The sequence below is a fragment of the Hippocampus bargibanti genome, linkage group LG22 (assembly GCF_051943395.1).
Source record: "Hippocampus bargibanti isolate YZ-2025 linkage group LG22, ASM5194339v1, whole genome shotgun sequence".
NCBI lineage: Eukaryota > Metazoa > Chordata > Actinopteri > Syngnathiformes > Syngnathidae > Hippocampus > Hippocampus bargibanti.
In genome coordinates, this window is record NC_142755.1 from 377862 (window position 1) to 392556 (window position 14695).

Below are 14695 nucleotides of genomic sequence, written 5' to 3' on the forward strand. Positions count from 1 at the left end.
TCCTTCAGTGTGATGATGCAAAGGGACCGACCGGAGCTTGAAAGTCAAACAAAACAAAGCATCATGCGTGTGAACTTTGAGGTGGCTGAGTCAAAACAAACACGTTGCAAAGCAAGCATTTGATATGTCTGCAATTCCACTCGTAAATCTTTTGTTTTGCACCATTTGTTTAGTCAACTAATCCAAATCACAGTCGGGTCTTTTCGTTTGCTCAAGAAGCTCATTGTCATCGTCTTGCTAAGCTCCCTTAAATTAAACCTCATCATTTTTTGGCCTTGTGTGTACTTTTATTTATTTATTTATTTATTAATCAGAGCACAACTTGGAGTGTATTTCTCCCTGGAGTGACAGGGCGATTAGGATGCGGAGAGTGTCGTCTTTGAGATATAAGAAGAAGGAAAGGCTCATGCGGAGGGATTATGAAGCTAATTCCACTAATAACGTTTTTTTTTTTCCCTCAGCCTCTCATTACCCCCGCGTGGAAATAGACGGGATGCTTTGTGGCGCTAATGTCCAATCAACGATTTCGCCACTGACTTTTTACGGCAAGATTGGAATGAGCGTAGAGACGGAGAACACAGACTTGCTCCATTTTCTACTCAAGTTGGTGAGTAAAGACTTTGAAGAAGTTTTTAATTCTCATGGGATTTGATTTGCTTGTATTTACAGTCAGTCGATTTAGAGAAGGTCACTGCATGATTTTTTTTCAAAAAAAAATCGCTTGATATTTGGCTTTTAAAATGACTGCTGATCCCTTTTTTATAAAACTAAAGTGATAACAAATGTTTCTTGTTCCAAGGACAAGTTACAGGGGGGATACCCCCCCCCCCTCACTGTCAAAAAAAATAATAATAAATCCATCCAAACTTGCGTGCCATGCTAAAGATTTGCATAATAGCGATTCCTGTTGTCATAATCCCTGTTTGCAAACTTGGCGTCCTTCTTGCTGTGCGGGATCCGCCCAAAAGGCGCGTGGTCATTGAAACACGTATCGAAGACCTCGTCCACGATTTTCTCCGCCGCCTGCCGGTTGATTTTCCTCACGGCCAGGATGGAGCGAAGGGCGCGGCCACGGACGCATTCCTGGCCAAGCAGACGACACGCGCTTTACAAAAAGGGAAGGCGGTCCACGGTGTGGATTTGAAACGGTGAGAAAAAAGGGGACCTGGTGATGCCGCTTCAGGCCAAAGTGAAACCGCGACACCTCGTTGGAAAAGGAGCAATCGCCACTGAGGTTGGCCGCACGAATCTGATGCAATGACGCGACAAAATGTGGGCTGATCAATACATTGCCGACACAAACTGAATTACGTTCAAACGGCGTATTTCATAATTACTCCTGATTGGAACAGCAATAATTGAAAATAGTACAAAAGAATTGTCACTCCAATACCGGTTGGATTTCATTTTACTTCTTGAATTAAAAAAAAGAGAAATGGTATTTTATTTCATGCTAATCAGAATCTCGCTCACGTCAAAACAACACTCACCTCGGAACACGCTAGATGTCTGAAGTTGTTGAACCAGTCCACGTGAGCCCGACAATGGTCAAAGGCGTGGATGAGCTCGTGCGTGACGACTCGGTTCATGTGCGACTGCTGGTGGATGTTGTTCTGACACAGAACAATCTGGAAGGAAGAAAAAAATATCTGATGACACACAATGTTCCATTTTAGAATGTGTCATTTTTGCAACAGGTGATCTCACTTGGGACGTCGCTGCGTCAAATCCGCCACTGACCGTCCCGTCGCAATCTTCGCAGGCAAAATGGCGATCTTTAAACACTGTACTGAGTCAAACAGAGAACGCATTTTACACTCATAAAGAAGAAAAGATAACCCGGCGTTCCAGAACCGGTGAGTCATCCAGATGTCAAGTTGTGAACGAATTTGAAAAACAATCGAAATGTCGAAATGGACACACAGAGTGCACTTAAACACTGAATTTAGTCAGAAACATGAATACATACACATAATACAGGTATGTCAAAAAAAGACTAGACTGCCTTCCTGAAACAAATTAAAACCCATGCAATATTAACCCTTTCATGAATAAATAATGAAAACTGTCCCCGTCCCATGCAGAATGCACTTTACTGTTGACTTTCACCTTGCTTCAATTGCTTCCATTTCTAACTTTGCATCCCTGATAGTAACTGTTTTCGTTTGCACTCTAATTATTCAGACGAACATTTATGAATGCAACTTACCATCCAGAGTTCTTCATGGCACTGAGAAGGAGTTTGGCATACGGACCTGAAAGAAGCATATCACATTAGGTCAATATATGACAAGGTTAGGAATAGTTACTTTAGAAATAAAGTAACGATAGCGTTACTCACTGGTTTCCACGGCTAACTGTAACATGACCTGACACTTGTGGTTGAAAGTGAACAGGCTCTCTGCGATGGAGCCCTTCTTGTATTTCCCCGCCTTCCTCTCGGGGAATAAATCGTATCCGTATTCTTCTTCTTGTTGTTTCGTTTGCCCCATTGTTGAAGTCGAATCGACGCCGTTGCGATATTTGTCAGGTCCTCCCGGCTAGCCACCCTTCGCTAGCGGGAGAGGTCATTGCTGGGTTGTGACGTCAGGTATCAGTGCCGGTTCAAAAGTCTACAAATAAATCCAAAATACAACTAAAGTGTTTTTAAAAGATAAATAACATATTTTTAGGCATTATATAATCACATCGCTTCTAATTATTGCGTACATAAAATCTAAATAGAAAACGTCGTCCGTGACACTGCGCATGCTCGACAGCGTGAAGCATGCTGGGTATTTACTGTTACGGCTCCTTGACAACATCACCGTCGCATCAATTCGCTCCTATTCGCCACGACTTCATTACGACGACATTTCAATCGCGTTTATAAGCCGGAGAAACAAGGAGAAGGTAGTGTTCGGCGTTAAATTGGCTCAAGTCCGGTCGATTACTTCAAAAGTATTGACGAATAGCATTGTTGTTAGCTCGCGAGCGAAAACAGCACGACTTGAAACTTTGGCTCGAAGTGACATCCAAATCAAAGCAAACATTCTTTATCGTTACTCGAAGGGAAGGGAAGAAAACAATGGCCGGACCAAACAAATCGCTCGAGTTGCAAATGCAAATGCGCCAGAATGCGGATGAGCTGCAGAGCTTCATGAAGGATCTGGCCGCATGGGAGACTGACATGAAGACCAAAGATGAACAATTGAGGAGAGGCGAGCGGGGCATCGCCAAGGTTTGTCGTCGTGGCAAAGCTCATATTTCAGTATCGAATCAGACGTCTTCCTTCTTTTGCAGGCAAATCTTCCTCCCGTGCGCAACAAGGACTACAAAGCAAAAACGAGGGCGAAGAAGAAAATGAAAATGGCAAACGGTGACTGCAAAGCAGAGGAAACAAACCCCAAGAAGTCTCCGAGGATCAGATCCAATGATTATCAATCGTGGGAAAAGTTTGATGTGGTCAGCAATTTCTTGATTAGTATGGAAGACCAAAAACCTTTAGCGCTCGTTTTATGTCTGTGCATCCAAAAAGCATTTGTTGTTGTTGTTGTTGTTGTTGTTGTTAGGTGAAGGCTTTGGAGGAGGTGGATAAGGAGGAAAGTCCCAGTGAGTCGGACTCGGAGGAAGTGGATCAGGAGCGAGCTTTTGCAGAGAAAGAAAAGGTAAGATCCGCCTCGGATGTTTTCAAATGATACATGAAAAAAAAAAAAAAAAACACGGCTTCATCCCTCGTCAGGGCAACAGCTTTTTCAAAGAGGGCAAATACGACGATGCCATTCAGTGTTACTCCAGAGGAATGCTTGCCGATCCTTATAATCCCGTTCTTCCCATGAATCGAGCCTCCGCCTTCTACCGACAACGCAAGTAAGCATTCAGATCTTTTTTTACTTCCATACAGGCTAAGGCATAGTCCCTTTCTTCAGGTACGCCGTGGCCGAGTCAGACTGCAATCTGGCCATCGCTTTGGACGCCAACTACTTTAAGGCGTATGCGCGGCGAGGAGCGGTTCGCCTTGCACTCAACAACTACCAGGGCGCTTTACAAGGCAGGTGACTCGGATCAAATGGTTCAAAACGAACATCACGTACCACTTGATAGATTCTGCAATCGGATGTGAGAAGATGGCTTCCAGAAAATGGCCGTGCTTGTTTTTTTTTTGTTGGTGATGTCATGTTTCGGCACAGATTACCAAAGCGTTCTGAAGCTTGACCCGGGCAACTTTGAAGCACAAAATGAAGAGAAAAAAATCAAACAAGTGAGTGGATGGAAGGGATGTTCACATCTGGCTAGCCTTGCTTTGTCATCTTCCAGAAAAAGCACATCAAAATAAATCAAATAACGTCACCAAGAAATGGATGAAACAATATCTTATCATCATAATCATACATTTCATGGATAAGCGCCCTTCAAAAGTCTCAAGGTCACTTTACAGTCACGGGATAGGTTTTTTTTCTGTGGGTGAGCAGCGGCAGCCACACGCGCCAGCGTTCACTCAACCCGGAAGTGACTCCAATAGATAGGACGCAAGCTAGCTAGCTAATAGATAGCTATTATATAACTGTCTAGCTGACCAGCCAGCTAGACAGCTAATAGATAGCGCGGTAGCTAGCTAGATAAGTGACAATGAATGTCATTTGCAAGCATCTTAGCGGTTTTCTTTCTTCTTGGCCAGATGATGGGCCCTCGGGAGCCAAGCGAGGCAACGTCGGCGACGGCCGATCGTGCCGTGGACCGCGAGCAGCAAAGACGCCACAGAGCCGTGCTGCAAAAAGACAGAGTAAGATGACTTAGCCGAGCGAGCGAGCGCGGCGATGCCATCCTTTTTTTGGGGGGGGGTTTCCTGATTTGTTTTTGGGGCGTGACGGACGGTCCAGGGCAACGCTTACTTCAAGGAGGGCAAATACGAGGCGGCGGTGGAGTGCTACAGCCGAGGCATGGAAGCCGACGGCGCCAACTTGCTGCTGCCCGCCAACAGAGCCATGGCCTTCCTCAAGATGGCGCGGTAAGAAGCTCCGCCGTTGCCGTCGCCGTTTGCGTTGGACCAACCGCGCCGTTCCTGCGGCTTTAGCTTCCGGGAGGCGGAAGAAGACTGCAGCAAGGCCATCGCCTTAGACGCCGGCTATTCCAAGGCGTACGCCCGGCGAGCCACCGCCCGAGTGGCTTTGGGGAAGACGGAGGAAGCCTTGAAAGGTGACGCCCGCGCTTGTGCAATCAATGGCAACGTGATCAAGAGAGCCCAAACGTGTAGATTTTCAGGAGGTTTTGAAGCTGGAACCGGGGAACAAGCAAGCCCAAAGCCAACTCCGCAAGATACAATTGGTCAGTTTGCAGTCACTCTGGCTTTTTCCTTCTTCCTTTCAAGTGAATTGCGCCTCGCGTCTGCTTGCGTGAGCAGGACGGCGTTTCCGGCGGCCTCCTTCAAACGTGCCAAGGCTCCCGCAGGAGAACGCTCCAAGCCGTGGACAAAGCTCATCACCTGCGCTCCACGGTCAGACATACGCTTCTCCCTTTTGCTTCACGTCTGACCAAAATAACAGCTAGCCAGCTCGATTGCAAATAGAGGGCTAGCTCGCTAGCTAGCTAGTCGGCTCCCAAGTGATCGTTCTTCAAAGAGACTTGAAATCACCAAAAATCCACCTGACCAAGAATGCAAGGCGTGCATTGCCCGCGTTGCATTTGTGAAAAACGATTGCTTTTTTTAAAAACAAGAGACAAATAAAGTCATTCAGAAAAAGGACATTTGCTCACCAAAAAGGCTCACAAGATGATTTGTAACCCTGCTCAGAAAGCGCTGAGGAGGATCGACATCCAAGAGATCAGCGGGAAGGTACCTGACGTGGCGAGCGACCCCCGGGACCGGTCGCCCGACGTCCGGGACGGCGCCGCGTCCCCACGGTCGGCGGGACCCTCGGGATGGAAAAAGAGTTGCAACGGCTCGCTCGCACACAAATATTCCAAAATGTCTTCCTTTTCCCCGATAGATCTTGTGCAAGCACGCAAGCCCGAGCCGAGCATCCGGAGGAAAGCCTTCCTCCGCCTGACTCGTCGGCCAAAAGCTGGTGGATGAAGCTGCCGCCCCCGCCCACTAAAAGTTTCCAGCTGGAAGCCGACCTGCGCGCGATTGGAAAGCAGCCCCAAGTGCTTTACGCATACTTGAAGGTTGCCTTGGCCAAAGTGAAAGACATCTCTATTCCAAGCCGGCGACCGATCGGCATTTTCTGCTTGTTTTGTTTTGTTTTCTCAGCAAATCAAGCCGGAGGCGTACGCCCGCATTTTCCACAGTTCCCTTGAGCCTCACATCCTCACTCAGATCCTGCAGACGCTCAGGGACTTTTTCATCCGGTCGGTACACTTTACAATCAATACATTCAATGCCAAGCTACACTTGTGTTTTGATTGATGGATTGTTTTCTTTATTTATCTATTTATCTCTGTGTCTATCCATTTATATATTTATCTATTCACAGATTTATTAATGTAGCAATTTATTGATATAAGTATCTATCCGTGTATTTATGTATCCAGTTTTTATTTGTCTATTCATCTATTTATTTAGTTATCTATTTGTCGATCTAATCTATCCATTTATTGATTTGTGTATTCCCCAACGTATTAATTTAGCTATTTATTTAGATCTGTATTTATCCATGTATTTATATATATCTATCCATTTTTTATTTGTTTATCTGTTCATCTGTGTAGTTATTGATGTATCTATCCATTAATTCATTCACCCATTTATTTATTTATCCAAGTATTCACTGATTTATTAATGTAGCTTTTTATTTATATATGTATCTATCCATGTATTTATTTATGTATCTATTTATCGATCTATTTTCTTGACCAATTTATTTTTCCATTTATTTGTTTAAGGTTTGATTTGTGCCCCTGTACGCAAAACCACCAGCAGAGGGCAGCAGTTGACAATTTTTCTCGTTAGATGTGATTTTATTTGTAGATTTTTTTATTTTTTTTGGGGGTGTAGCCAAAAATGGTTGCTCTGGACTTTTTGGTGAGCTCGGAGATTTGTGGCAAGTGAAATCTACGCGCGGGCTGACTAAAAGTTGCTGAAAACACACACCTGTTTGCTTTGCGCAGGGAGGAGCCTGCGGAGGTCACGGCCGCCGTCCTCAAAAGTCTGTCCGGCGTGAGGCGCTTCGACACGGCCGTCATGTTCATGTCTTCAGCGGAGAAACAAGGTGGCTGGGACCTTTCCTTTTCAGCCTCTGCATTGTTCTGACGCCCGATTTTTGTTCTCCTTCCCTCTGCAGTGCTGAAAGAAATCTTTGACTTCCTCCATCGAGCCGATTTGGACTCGTCGTCTGTGGCCGGCCTACAGAAGAAATATGGCCTGTGAGCTCTTCCGTGGAATGCAAAGTCTTGATTGAATTTAAAAAATAAATAAACAAAGAACTTTGAACTTACCTTGATTCTTTTGCACACCGACGCAGGCAGTCTGACGAGACGCAAAAGCGACACATTGGATGCAAAACGCGACTTTGTTCCTTCCGTGATGACATTTATTCCAAATAAAGCGCCTCCTAACATGTCGCCATCTTGTTCAAAAACAAAAACCTCCCGCATTCCCAAAAAGTCGCCTTGCGAGCTCGTTTGCTGGCAGCCGGCGTACCTGGCCTGGATTTGGACTTTGGTTAGAGTGGCGTTTCTCGGGAGTCCCGCGCAGGCCTGAAGGTCAAGATCTCCGTCACCGTGTGGCCTGTGGAACAAAAACAAACCGAAAGGAAGCGTCACGCGGGTTCACGTCCGGCTAAAAGGCAACGCCGGCCGGCTATTACGTTTCCACTGGTCGAGCGTCAGGTCGGCGTTGTCCATGGTTTGGTCGTACGGTCGCGCCTCGCTTTCGTCTTCCGTGTCGCGGAAGTCGGCGAAGAAAGGAAAATCCAAGGCTTCAGAGGCACTGACGCGCTCCTCGGGGTCCAGGACCAACATCTTTTCCAACACGGACACGGCTGCAAAAGACACACAGGCCACAATCCCATTGGATTTTATTGGATGGTTTGTTTTTGTTTTTTTGCTCTTTCTGACGTACCGTGTGAGCTGGCTTTGGAGAAGACGGAGTGCAGATCCTTTTTCGGCACTTTGGACAAACCTTTCACGTAGTTTTTGGCCTGTGGGGGAAAAAAATGGAACAACTCTCAAGGTCACTTGACAGTCAACAATAATAATCAGAATAGATTTCATTTAGAAGCAAATCTAGCTGGCTATTAGCTAGCTATCTAGCTGGCTACCTTGCTACATATCTATTTGCTATCTAGCCAGACACCTAACTAGCTATCTCGCTAGCTTTCTATCTATTTGAGTTAATCCAGGTTGAGTGAAGGCTGGCATTTGAGTGGTTCCAAATGAGTCAACAACGAGTTGACGATTTGAAGAACTATTGGAGTGGACGAGTCGTATGCGTATGGCGTCAAAGAGGGTCGGATCCTTACATCTTGGCTTTGTAATTTCATCACAAAGTCTGCCGCTGGTGTTCCGGTGATCTTCATGATTTCTCGGAGCTGGTCCAGGTCTGGCGCAAGCTTCATGTCAAGGTTCACCTTTCACTTTTTTCACCTTTCCATCTTAAATTACACATTGATGATGATGAGTTCTCCCGGATACGATCGTTGCCCTTGAACAGCGGCTTCCCCAGTAGCATCTCCGCCATAATGCAACCGGCGGACCAGATATCCACTGGGGGGGGGACACAAAGAAAAGAAAAAGAAGTTCCACAGGGATCAAATTTGGGGCCCTTGCTTTTTTTTCAAATTGTATTTTGCTGCTCGTCAGTGTTGACAGTTTTTTTTAATGTTAGTATGATGATAACATTTCTGTATTAAAAGTCTCCTGTCGAGTCTAACGACCGTCGAGTTGAAGTGAGCACAAACCAGTTTGCGTGTAGTGCATCCAGTTGAGAATGACCTCAGGAGCTCGGTACCAGCGCGTCACCACGTAGCCCGTCATCTCGGCGTCGGCCTGCCTCGCCAGGCCAAAGTCCAGAATCTGAAGTGGTCCAAATTATCCCATTTTTTTTTAAAGATCTCCGCGTGTCAAAGCGACCACGTACGTATGCACCTTTAATTCACAGTCGGGATTGATGGCCAGATTTCCTGGCTTCAGGTCCTGAAAGGAGTTTCAACACAACATTTACTGTCTGCACGCTATCGACTGTATGTCAGCACACGCACGCACGCACGCACGCACTAATGTGCGTGATAAAAATCCAACTTAAGTGCCTACAGCCACTAAATGATGTTCGGTCCCATGCAGTGTAAACTCTCCTTTGGCTTTTTTTTCCATTTCATAATCAATCGATAACAATATTGCTCTCTTGCGTGACGGATGAAGCTAGTGCATATGATGTATTTATCGAGTAGCTCCTTTCTTCAAACAACCATTTCAATCACGACATTCTTTTTTGAGGCGGGAAAGACAAACAAAGCTTCGAGTGTGAGAACTGGGGAAGAGAGTACGGCCCCCGCCCCCCCAAAAAAGTCCCCGATGTGAAAGGTCACGCACCCTGTGGATGATCCCGGCGGAGTGAATATACTGAGGAGAGAGGAGAAAAAGACACGATTTGTATCGGGACTGGGGTGACAACTTTAGATAACTGAATTGAGGCCGAGGCGCCGACCTTGAGTCCTTTCATCATCTGGTAGAGCAGGAATTGGACTCTGTCCTCCGATAGCCTCTCCAGCTTCATGAGTTTGCCCAGGTCCGTCCCCATGAAGGGCATCACCAAGTAGCTGTCATATTTCAACAAAAACAACTTGATTTTAACGCACCCCTTGAACCGGTCACACGAAAAGCCGTCCGCTGCGGTAACTCGTGTCCATAGAAGGGTTAAATGTCAAATGAAATGACAGTTTACAAGTCTCGAAGGCGGTCAAGGCAAATTTCCGCCGCGAAAACGTCAAGCAGGCCGATCACCTGCGCAAAAATAAAAACGAAGGCGAATTAATTTTACGGTCAAACACGTCGATGTCTTTAGAAAAGTGGATGGAATCGACCTCACGTTTTCGTGCTTCATGTGTTTGAGGAGGCGCAGCTCCCTGTAGGCCCTCTTGGCAAAAAGTTTGGACTGGAAAGGCCGATGGAGCTTCTTGATGGCCACCTGCGAGCTGCTCCGCCGGTCCCACGCCGAACTGAAATGGGAAGGTTACGCGACGGCTCCCTCTAGTGGCGTGGAGGAGTATTTCCTCCATTCAACGCAATGCGGAATATAATGGGGACTTCGGGTTTTTTTTGTCATAGTTTTAATGCCTTGCTTTCTTCAGTTCACCCTTTCACTTTTAAAGTCAACCCAGAAACACGTATTCCTTTTAAAAAGTCTTTGTTCTAATATCGAACAAACCGCAGTGGTTTGTGTTCATTCAAACTTTACCCTCCACCCAAGTAAGCGCAAAAGTCAGCGAGAGAAAAGTTCTTTGACTTCTCGCAACAAAGAGGCCGGGGGTGCTATTCTTTGGAGACCCCCGCCACACAATGCAAAGCGGGGGTCCTTGTGGAGCCAGCCGTTTCAGAGTTGGAGGACGCAACTTGGCAAAAAGCCTCAAAAGTAGCTGTCACGATCCAAGAAAAATACACATTTGCGGTCAAAATGTTAGTGGTACTCACCAGACAGTCCCGTAGGCCCCCGTGCCGACTTGCCTCAGGTCTCGGTACCTTTCCGGGACTTCCCACACGGTTCTGTTGAGGTCCTGCCGGTAGAATCCCGTCCTGGAGCCGCGCAGAGCCATTTCCGAGAAGTTGGACGTGAGCAGATTGATCCTCTTGGGTTCCGCTCACGAGGGAAGAAAATCCAAAGCGTCTGCTGAGAAGTGCAGGGGAAGAAGTGCACTCAGTCTGTCCAAGTCAGTCTGTCCAAGTTTGTCCACCGGAGGGCGATGACGTGCCGCGCCACAATTCGAGTTACGGGGCGCGTCTCAATCCGTGGTTGACCTTTGTGACTACATACGTATACCTTTTCGCTGTTGATTCGACGGGGAGCGTCTCAATCCATCGTTAAACTTTTTTATATGACTTGTATTGACCGGTGTTTATTTGGGTGCGATGGCACGGCGTGTCCACGGGAGGGCGATGACGGGGCGCGTCTCAATCCGTTGAACACGGTTCATTAAATTACCTTTTACGTATTTGCTACTTTTTCTTCGCATAATAACACAACAAAGTGACGAGAAGAAATACGGAACAAAGCCATTAGCCACGGAAACATTCGCAACCCAACCAATTTAGTCCAAGGAAGAAAACAAATCAAAGTGACGTGATCCATTCATTCCGAGGTATTTCCACTCTCGTGGACTGCATGTGGCAAATATTGGATCATAACAAGACCAGGGCTTTCACAAGAGGCAGTTTGCGAGAAAGACAAACAGAATCAGGAAAAGTTCAAACTGAGACAAAGTGAGTGAATATTCAGTTAGATTTGGTTTTCAAATAAATCACATCATGCAAAAAGTAGCTACACTGACATTTATCCCATTTTATTCATGGCCCAAATGATACACGTTAAGGTAGCTAACATTTATCTCAAATGCATACAAAGTAGTATTTTATTCAGTATTGTTTTGTTGCTCATGAAAAATTAACCGCCCACATCCCAACTGCCCTTTCAACTTTGAGCGGGGGGGGGGGGGATTAGAATTAGAAAGCCTTTAAGAGTCCCACAATTTGCAAAATGTGCACATCACAAAATTGAAGATACAATTCAAGGACTGTTCTATTTTGAACAGGAAATAAAAAACAACAACGACTAGAAATGACCAAACACCCTGTGAAAATGACATACAACAAAGTACATTTAAAATCACAACCAAATGAAAACTAACAACCAAGCAGAATTCAAAGGTATTGATACCTTGATGACAAGGCGATATTTTATCATTAGCTACAATAAGCCTCGTCTGATGCAAACCTCACCGACAGCTGTTCATGTCATCGACACTTTCTTAAGCTGATACTCCCACAAGAATCTTTGGCCGCAAATCCAGCAGGCAAGAGGTTTCTACCGGCGTGAGTTTTTGCGTGATTGACTAAGGTTCCCTTCTGAGAGAATCTTTGGCCACAATCGGTGCATGCAAATGGTTTCTCCCCATTGTGGGTTCTCCCGTGACTGATTAAAGTTCCCTTCTGAGAAAAGCTTTGGCCACAAACTAAGCAGGGAAAAGGTTTTTCTCCAGTGTGTGTTTTCATGTGGATGGTTAAGTTTCCCTTCTGGGAGAACTTTTGGCCACACTCTGAACACGAAAACGGTTTCTCACCTGTATGGGTTCTTGCGTGACATTCCAGGTGTCCCTTCCAAGAGAACCGATGGCCACAAACCGAGCAAGCAAAAGGCTTCTCAGCCATGTGCGTCCTGGCGTGACGCACCAACTGATCCTTCCGAGAGAATTTGTCTCCACAAACTGAGCACGAAAGAGGTTTGTCACCGGTGTGGGTTCTGGTGTGAATTGTTAAGCTTTCCTTTCGAGAGAACGTTCGGCCACAAATGACGCAGCAAAAAGGTTTGTCAACAGAGTGGCTTCTTCGGTGCTTATTTAAATGTGCCTTTTCAGAGAACCCTTGGCCGCAATCTGAGCAGACAAAAGGTTTCTCGCCAGTGTGCGTTCTCATGTGCTTTTTTAAGCTTTCCCTCCAACAGAATCGTTGGCCACAAACTAAACAGGGAAAAGGTTTCTCGCCGGTGTGGGTTCTTGTGTGACCCGTTAAAGTTCCCTTACAAGAGAATTTGCGACCACAGTCTGAACAGGTGAACGGTTTCTCACCAGTGTGGGTTCTGATGTGTGAATCCAAAGCACTTTTATAAGCATACGTCTTACCACAGTGAGAACATTTCCAAGGTTTGTTGTCAGTGTTGGACGTCAGATCACCTTCAGACTCATCGTCGTCCTCCTCCTCCTCCTCCTCATCCGCATTTGACGACATGTCGTGGCTATCTGTTGGTGGAGCTAAGATGCCACCTGCTTTGGAGTCTTCCTGGTATTTTCCAACACCTTTTGTGATCATGTATTGCCATGAGCTGCTGCTCGGAGCCTCTCTGCACGCCTCATTTATACTCTTCTGAAAGACACTAGAAAATGGCACCTCTTCCTCCTCTTCTTTTATGTTCAGGGGCTCATCCACCTCCATTTTTGTGCAAGGGTGCTCTTGCTCCTCCTCTTTAATATAATGAGCCTCCTGCTTCTCTTCCAAGTGGGAGAACTCTTTATTCTCCTCTTCCTCTTTAGTGTGAGAAGGCTCTGCATACACACCCGCAGGAGAAACATCTTTCGTGATGTCTGAAAGGCACAAGAAAACAAATGTGTGTGTGTGTGAGAGAGATTATGATTTAGATTTAGAATGAATGCTATTAGAAGAGCCCGACCAATCAACACAAATCGATGAACTACATTAACAAATATATGACAGACCACAAAGAACAATGAGGAAATGAGCCCCCAATGGGAACTAGTTGACGTGTCCTTCAAATCAACCTCAACCTTCCCAGAAAAAAAAAAAACAAAACAGTTTACAAAAAGTCAGAACAGATGACAGGTCCTCCAGTTCAAGAAAGATAACAATGAGAAAACAAAAATGAGATCAATTGGTCTCTCTTGACCACTTTTAACAGAAGAAATAGCTTTCTAGCGCATGAAATGGTTCACCATGACAGGAAGATTTTTGGAGCTCGAACGAAAGAAGTGGAAATGAGCAAACCTGCTTCGCGTGAGCCACATGGAGATCGAGACTTGTCGAAAACAGCCTCGTTGTCCTCTTTTGCCCCACAAAGTCGCTCCTTGTACCCCGCACTTCCCCCGGTAGACATTTGGAAGGAAAACAACAACCTGATCTGTGCTTTGCGACGGAGCTGCTAGCAAGCTAGGCCAACAATGCTAAGCTAATAAACTAGGCCCCGAATCTTGAGATGGTGACGTTATGGTCCAATAAAGCAATAATGGGCGCTCCGCCTCGAGCTAGAATTACAGAAGAACAGTTGATTCTTTTTCTTTTTAAACCTAGCGCGTGTTGTTTGGCAGGCGAAGATGTAGCTATAGCTCGAAAACAATCAGGTACGGCAAAGCCCTTGGGACAAACCTCAACGTAACAAAAGATGGATAGAAGAATATTTTGAAAAAAACAATCTATCAAAGCGTCGCTGACTAGTAAAGTTCAGTACTTCAACTAAAACGCCCATTGTCTCGTGGTAAAGGTTTTCCTATAAAAAAAAAAAATAGTATCAAACATATTCACGGCTTGTCAATGTGAAGCACGTTCTGAAAATGGAATCTTTTTTTTCTGCTTTCCACAACCGCAATGGAATGCTATCATTGACTAAGTGATGTCAAACATTGATTTTCGTGTCCGGTTCGTCACCTCAGTAGTCGTTGAAGATATGTACTGGGCTTTGGGTTGATACAGAAAGAAGGCGTCAGGGGAACCTCCTGCAGGGAGGCAACTCCTTGAGAGAAACTAGAAATCCAGCTCTGGAGGCATTTGGACTTGGCAGATGATGCCCACAAACACCTAAAATTAACAGAGGAAAATGACATTACTAAAAAGTGCAATTGTATCGTTAGACATAGAAGACAAGATCAGCGGTCTCCAAATAGCGGACTGCGGACTGGGCCAAGGCCCACTTGGTCCAGACACAGACCAAGATCTTATCTTTTGTTGTTGTTGCTTTTGCCAGTTTGTCAGTCCACCCCGACCACTTCACTCACCTTGTCAT

General features: G+C 45.7%; 4 protein-coding genes across 9 annotated transcripts; 1 reads left to right on the forward strand and 3 right to left on the reverse strand.

Moving 5' to 3' along the window:
- Nucleotides 1-587: 587 nt before the first annotated feature.
- Nucleotides 588-7209, reverse strand: atp23 (ATP23 metallopeptidase and ATP synthase assembly factor homolog). 2 transcript variants are annotated; one of them, XM_088989131.1, is made up of 7 exons: nt 7070-7209; nt 2342-2612; nt 2210-2255; nt 1708-1789; nt 1491-1628; nt 1166-1249; nt 588-1083 (listed from the first exon to the last, which is right to left on the reverse strand). In XM_088989131.1, the coding sequence occupies exons 2-7, from the start codon at nt 2490-2492 to the stop codon at nt 880-882; spliced, it is 705 nt and encodes a 234-aa protein (XP_088845257.1). In that variant the 5' UTR covers nt 2493-2612; nt 7070-7209; the 3' UTR covers nt 588-879. The 2 variants fall into 2 exon arrangements, with proteins under 2 accessions (XP_088845257.1, XP_088845258.1); XM_088989132.1 differs by lacking the exon at nt 7070-7209 and adding an exon at nt 4074-4240.
- On the forward strand, nt 1735-7408 carry rpap3 (RNA polymerase II associated protein 3). Of its 4 annotated transcripts, none has more exons than XM_088989085.1 (17): nt 1735-1856; nt 3052-3220; nt 3283-3444; nt 3552-3647; nt 3722-3849; nt 3909-4030; nt 4170-4240; nt 4658-4762; nt 4860-4987; nt 5054-5175; nt 5234-5304; nt 5381-5473; nt 5771-5880; nt 5967-6144; nt 6230-6327; nt 7087-7190; nt 7260-7408. In XM_088989085.1, the coding sequence occupies exons 2-17, from the start codon at nt 3068-3070 to the stop codon at nt 7343-7345; spliced, it is 1827 nt and encodes a 608-aa protein (XP_088845211.1). In that variant the 5' UTR covers nt 1735-1856; nt 3052-3067; the 3' UTR covers nt 7346-7408. The 4 variants fall into 4 exon arrangements, with proteins under 4 accessions (XP_088845211.1, XP_088845210.1, XP_088845209.1 ...); XM_088989084.1 differs by lacking the exon at nt 1735-1856 and adding an exon at nt 2753-2892; XM_088989083.1 differs by lacking the exon at nt 1735-1856 and having other exon boundaries at nt 2770-3220.
- Nucleotides 7409-7499: 91 nt separating this feature from the next.
- LOC148881449 (mitogen-activated protein kinase 12-like) lies at nt 7500-12938 on the reverse strand. 2 transcript variants are annotated; one of them, XM_088989116.1, is made up of 13 exons: nt 12807-12938; nt 10606-10801; nt 10004-10133; nt 9860-9918; nt 9623-9734; nt 9508-9537; nt 9064-9111; nt 8877-8991; nt 8611-8682; nt 8439-8518; nt 8039-8117; nt 7785-7958; nt 7500-7705 (listed from the first exon to the last, which is right to left on the reverse strand). In XM_088989116.1, exons 2-13 carry the CDS (start codon nt 10725-10727, stop codon nt 7641-7643), a joined length of 1086 nt encoding a protein of 361 aa, XP_088845242.1. In that variant the 5' UTR covers nt 10728-10801; nt 12807-12938; the 3' UTR covers nt 7500-7640. The 2 variants fall into 2 exon arrangements, with proteins under 2 accessions (XP_088845242.1, XP_088845243.1); XM_088989117.1 differs by having other exon boundaries at nt 9999-10798; nt 12807-12937.
- LOC148881450 (uncharacterized) lies at nt 11451-14678 on the reverse strand. The gene is given in 3 exon segments (XM_088989101.1): nt 11451-12064; nt 12067-13265; nt 14366-14678. Coding segments are annotated over 3 exon segments (1422 nt in total). The 5' UTR covers nt 14517-14678; the 3' UTR covers nt 11451-11992.
- Between the last annotated feature and the right edge of the window lie 17 nt (nt 14679-14695).

What these genes read in the sequence shown, in the direction of transcription:
- rpap3 (XM_088989085.1), top strand. Translation starts at nt 3,068, where the DNA reads ATGGCCGGACCAAACAAATCGCTCGAGTTGCAAATGCAAATGCGCCAG. An exon ending in AAGAGAAAAAAATCAAACAA is followed by an intron (nt 4,241 to 4,657) that starts GTGAGTGGATGG and finishes CTTCTTGGCCAG; the next exon opens with ATGATGGGCCCTCGGGAGCC. An exon ending in GACGGAGGAAGCCTTGAAAG is followed by an intron (nt 5,176 to 5,233) that starts GTGACGCCCGCG and finishes CCAAACGTGTAG; the next exon opens with ATTTTCAGGAGGTTTTGAAG.
- atp23 (XM_088989131.1), bottom strand. Translation starts at nt 2,492, where the DNA reads ATGGGGCAAACGAAACAACAAGAAGAAGAATACGGATACGATTTATTC. An exon ending in ACAGTTAGCCGTGGAAACCA is followed by an intron (nt 2,256 to 2,341) that starts GTGAGTAACGCT and finishes TGCTTCTTTCAG; the next exon opens with GTCCGTATGCCAAACTCCTT. An exon ending in GCCATGAAGAACTCTGGATG is followed by an intron (nt 1,790 to 2,209) that starts GTAAGTTGCATT and finishes TGTTTGACTCAG; the next exon opens with TACAGTGTTTAAAGATCGCC.
- LOC148881449 (XM_088989116.1), bottom strand. Translation starts at nt 10,727, where the DNA reads ATGGCTCTGCGCGGCTCCAGGACGGGATTCTACCGGCAGGACCTCAAC. An exon ending in CCGCCGGGATCATCCACAGG is followed by an intron (nt 9,112 to 9,507) that starts GTGCGTGACCTT and finishes AACTCCTTTCAG; the next exon opens with GACCTGAAGCCAGGAAATCT. An exon ending in TGAAATTACAAAGCCAAGAT is followed by an intron (nt 8,118 to 8,438) that starts GTAAGGATCCGA and finishes TTTCCCCCACAG; the next exon opens with GCCAAAAACTACGTGAAAGG.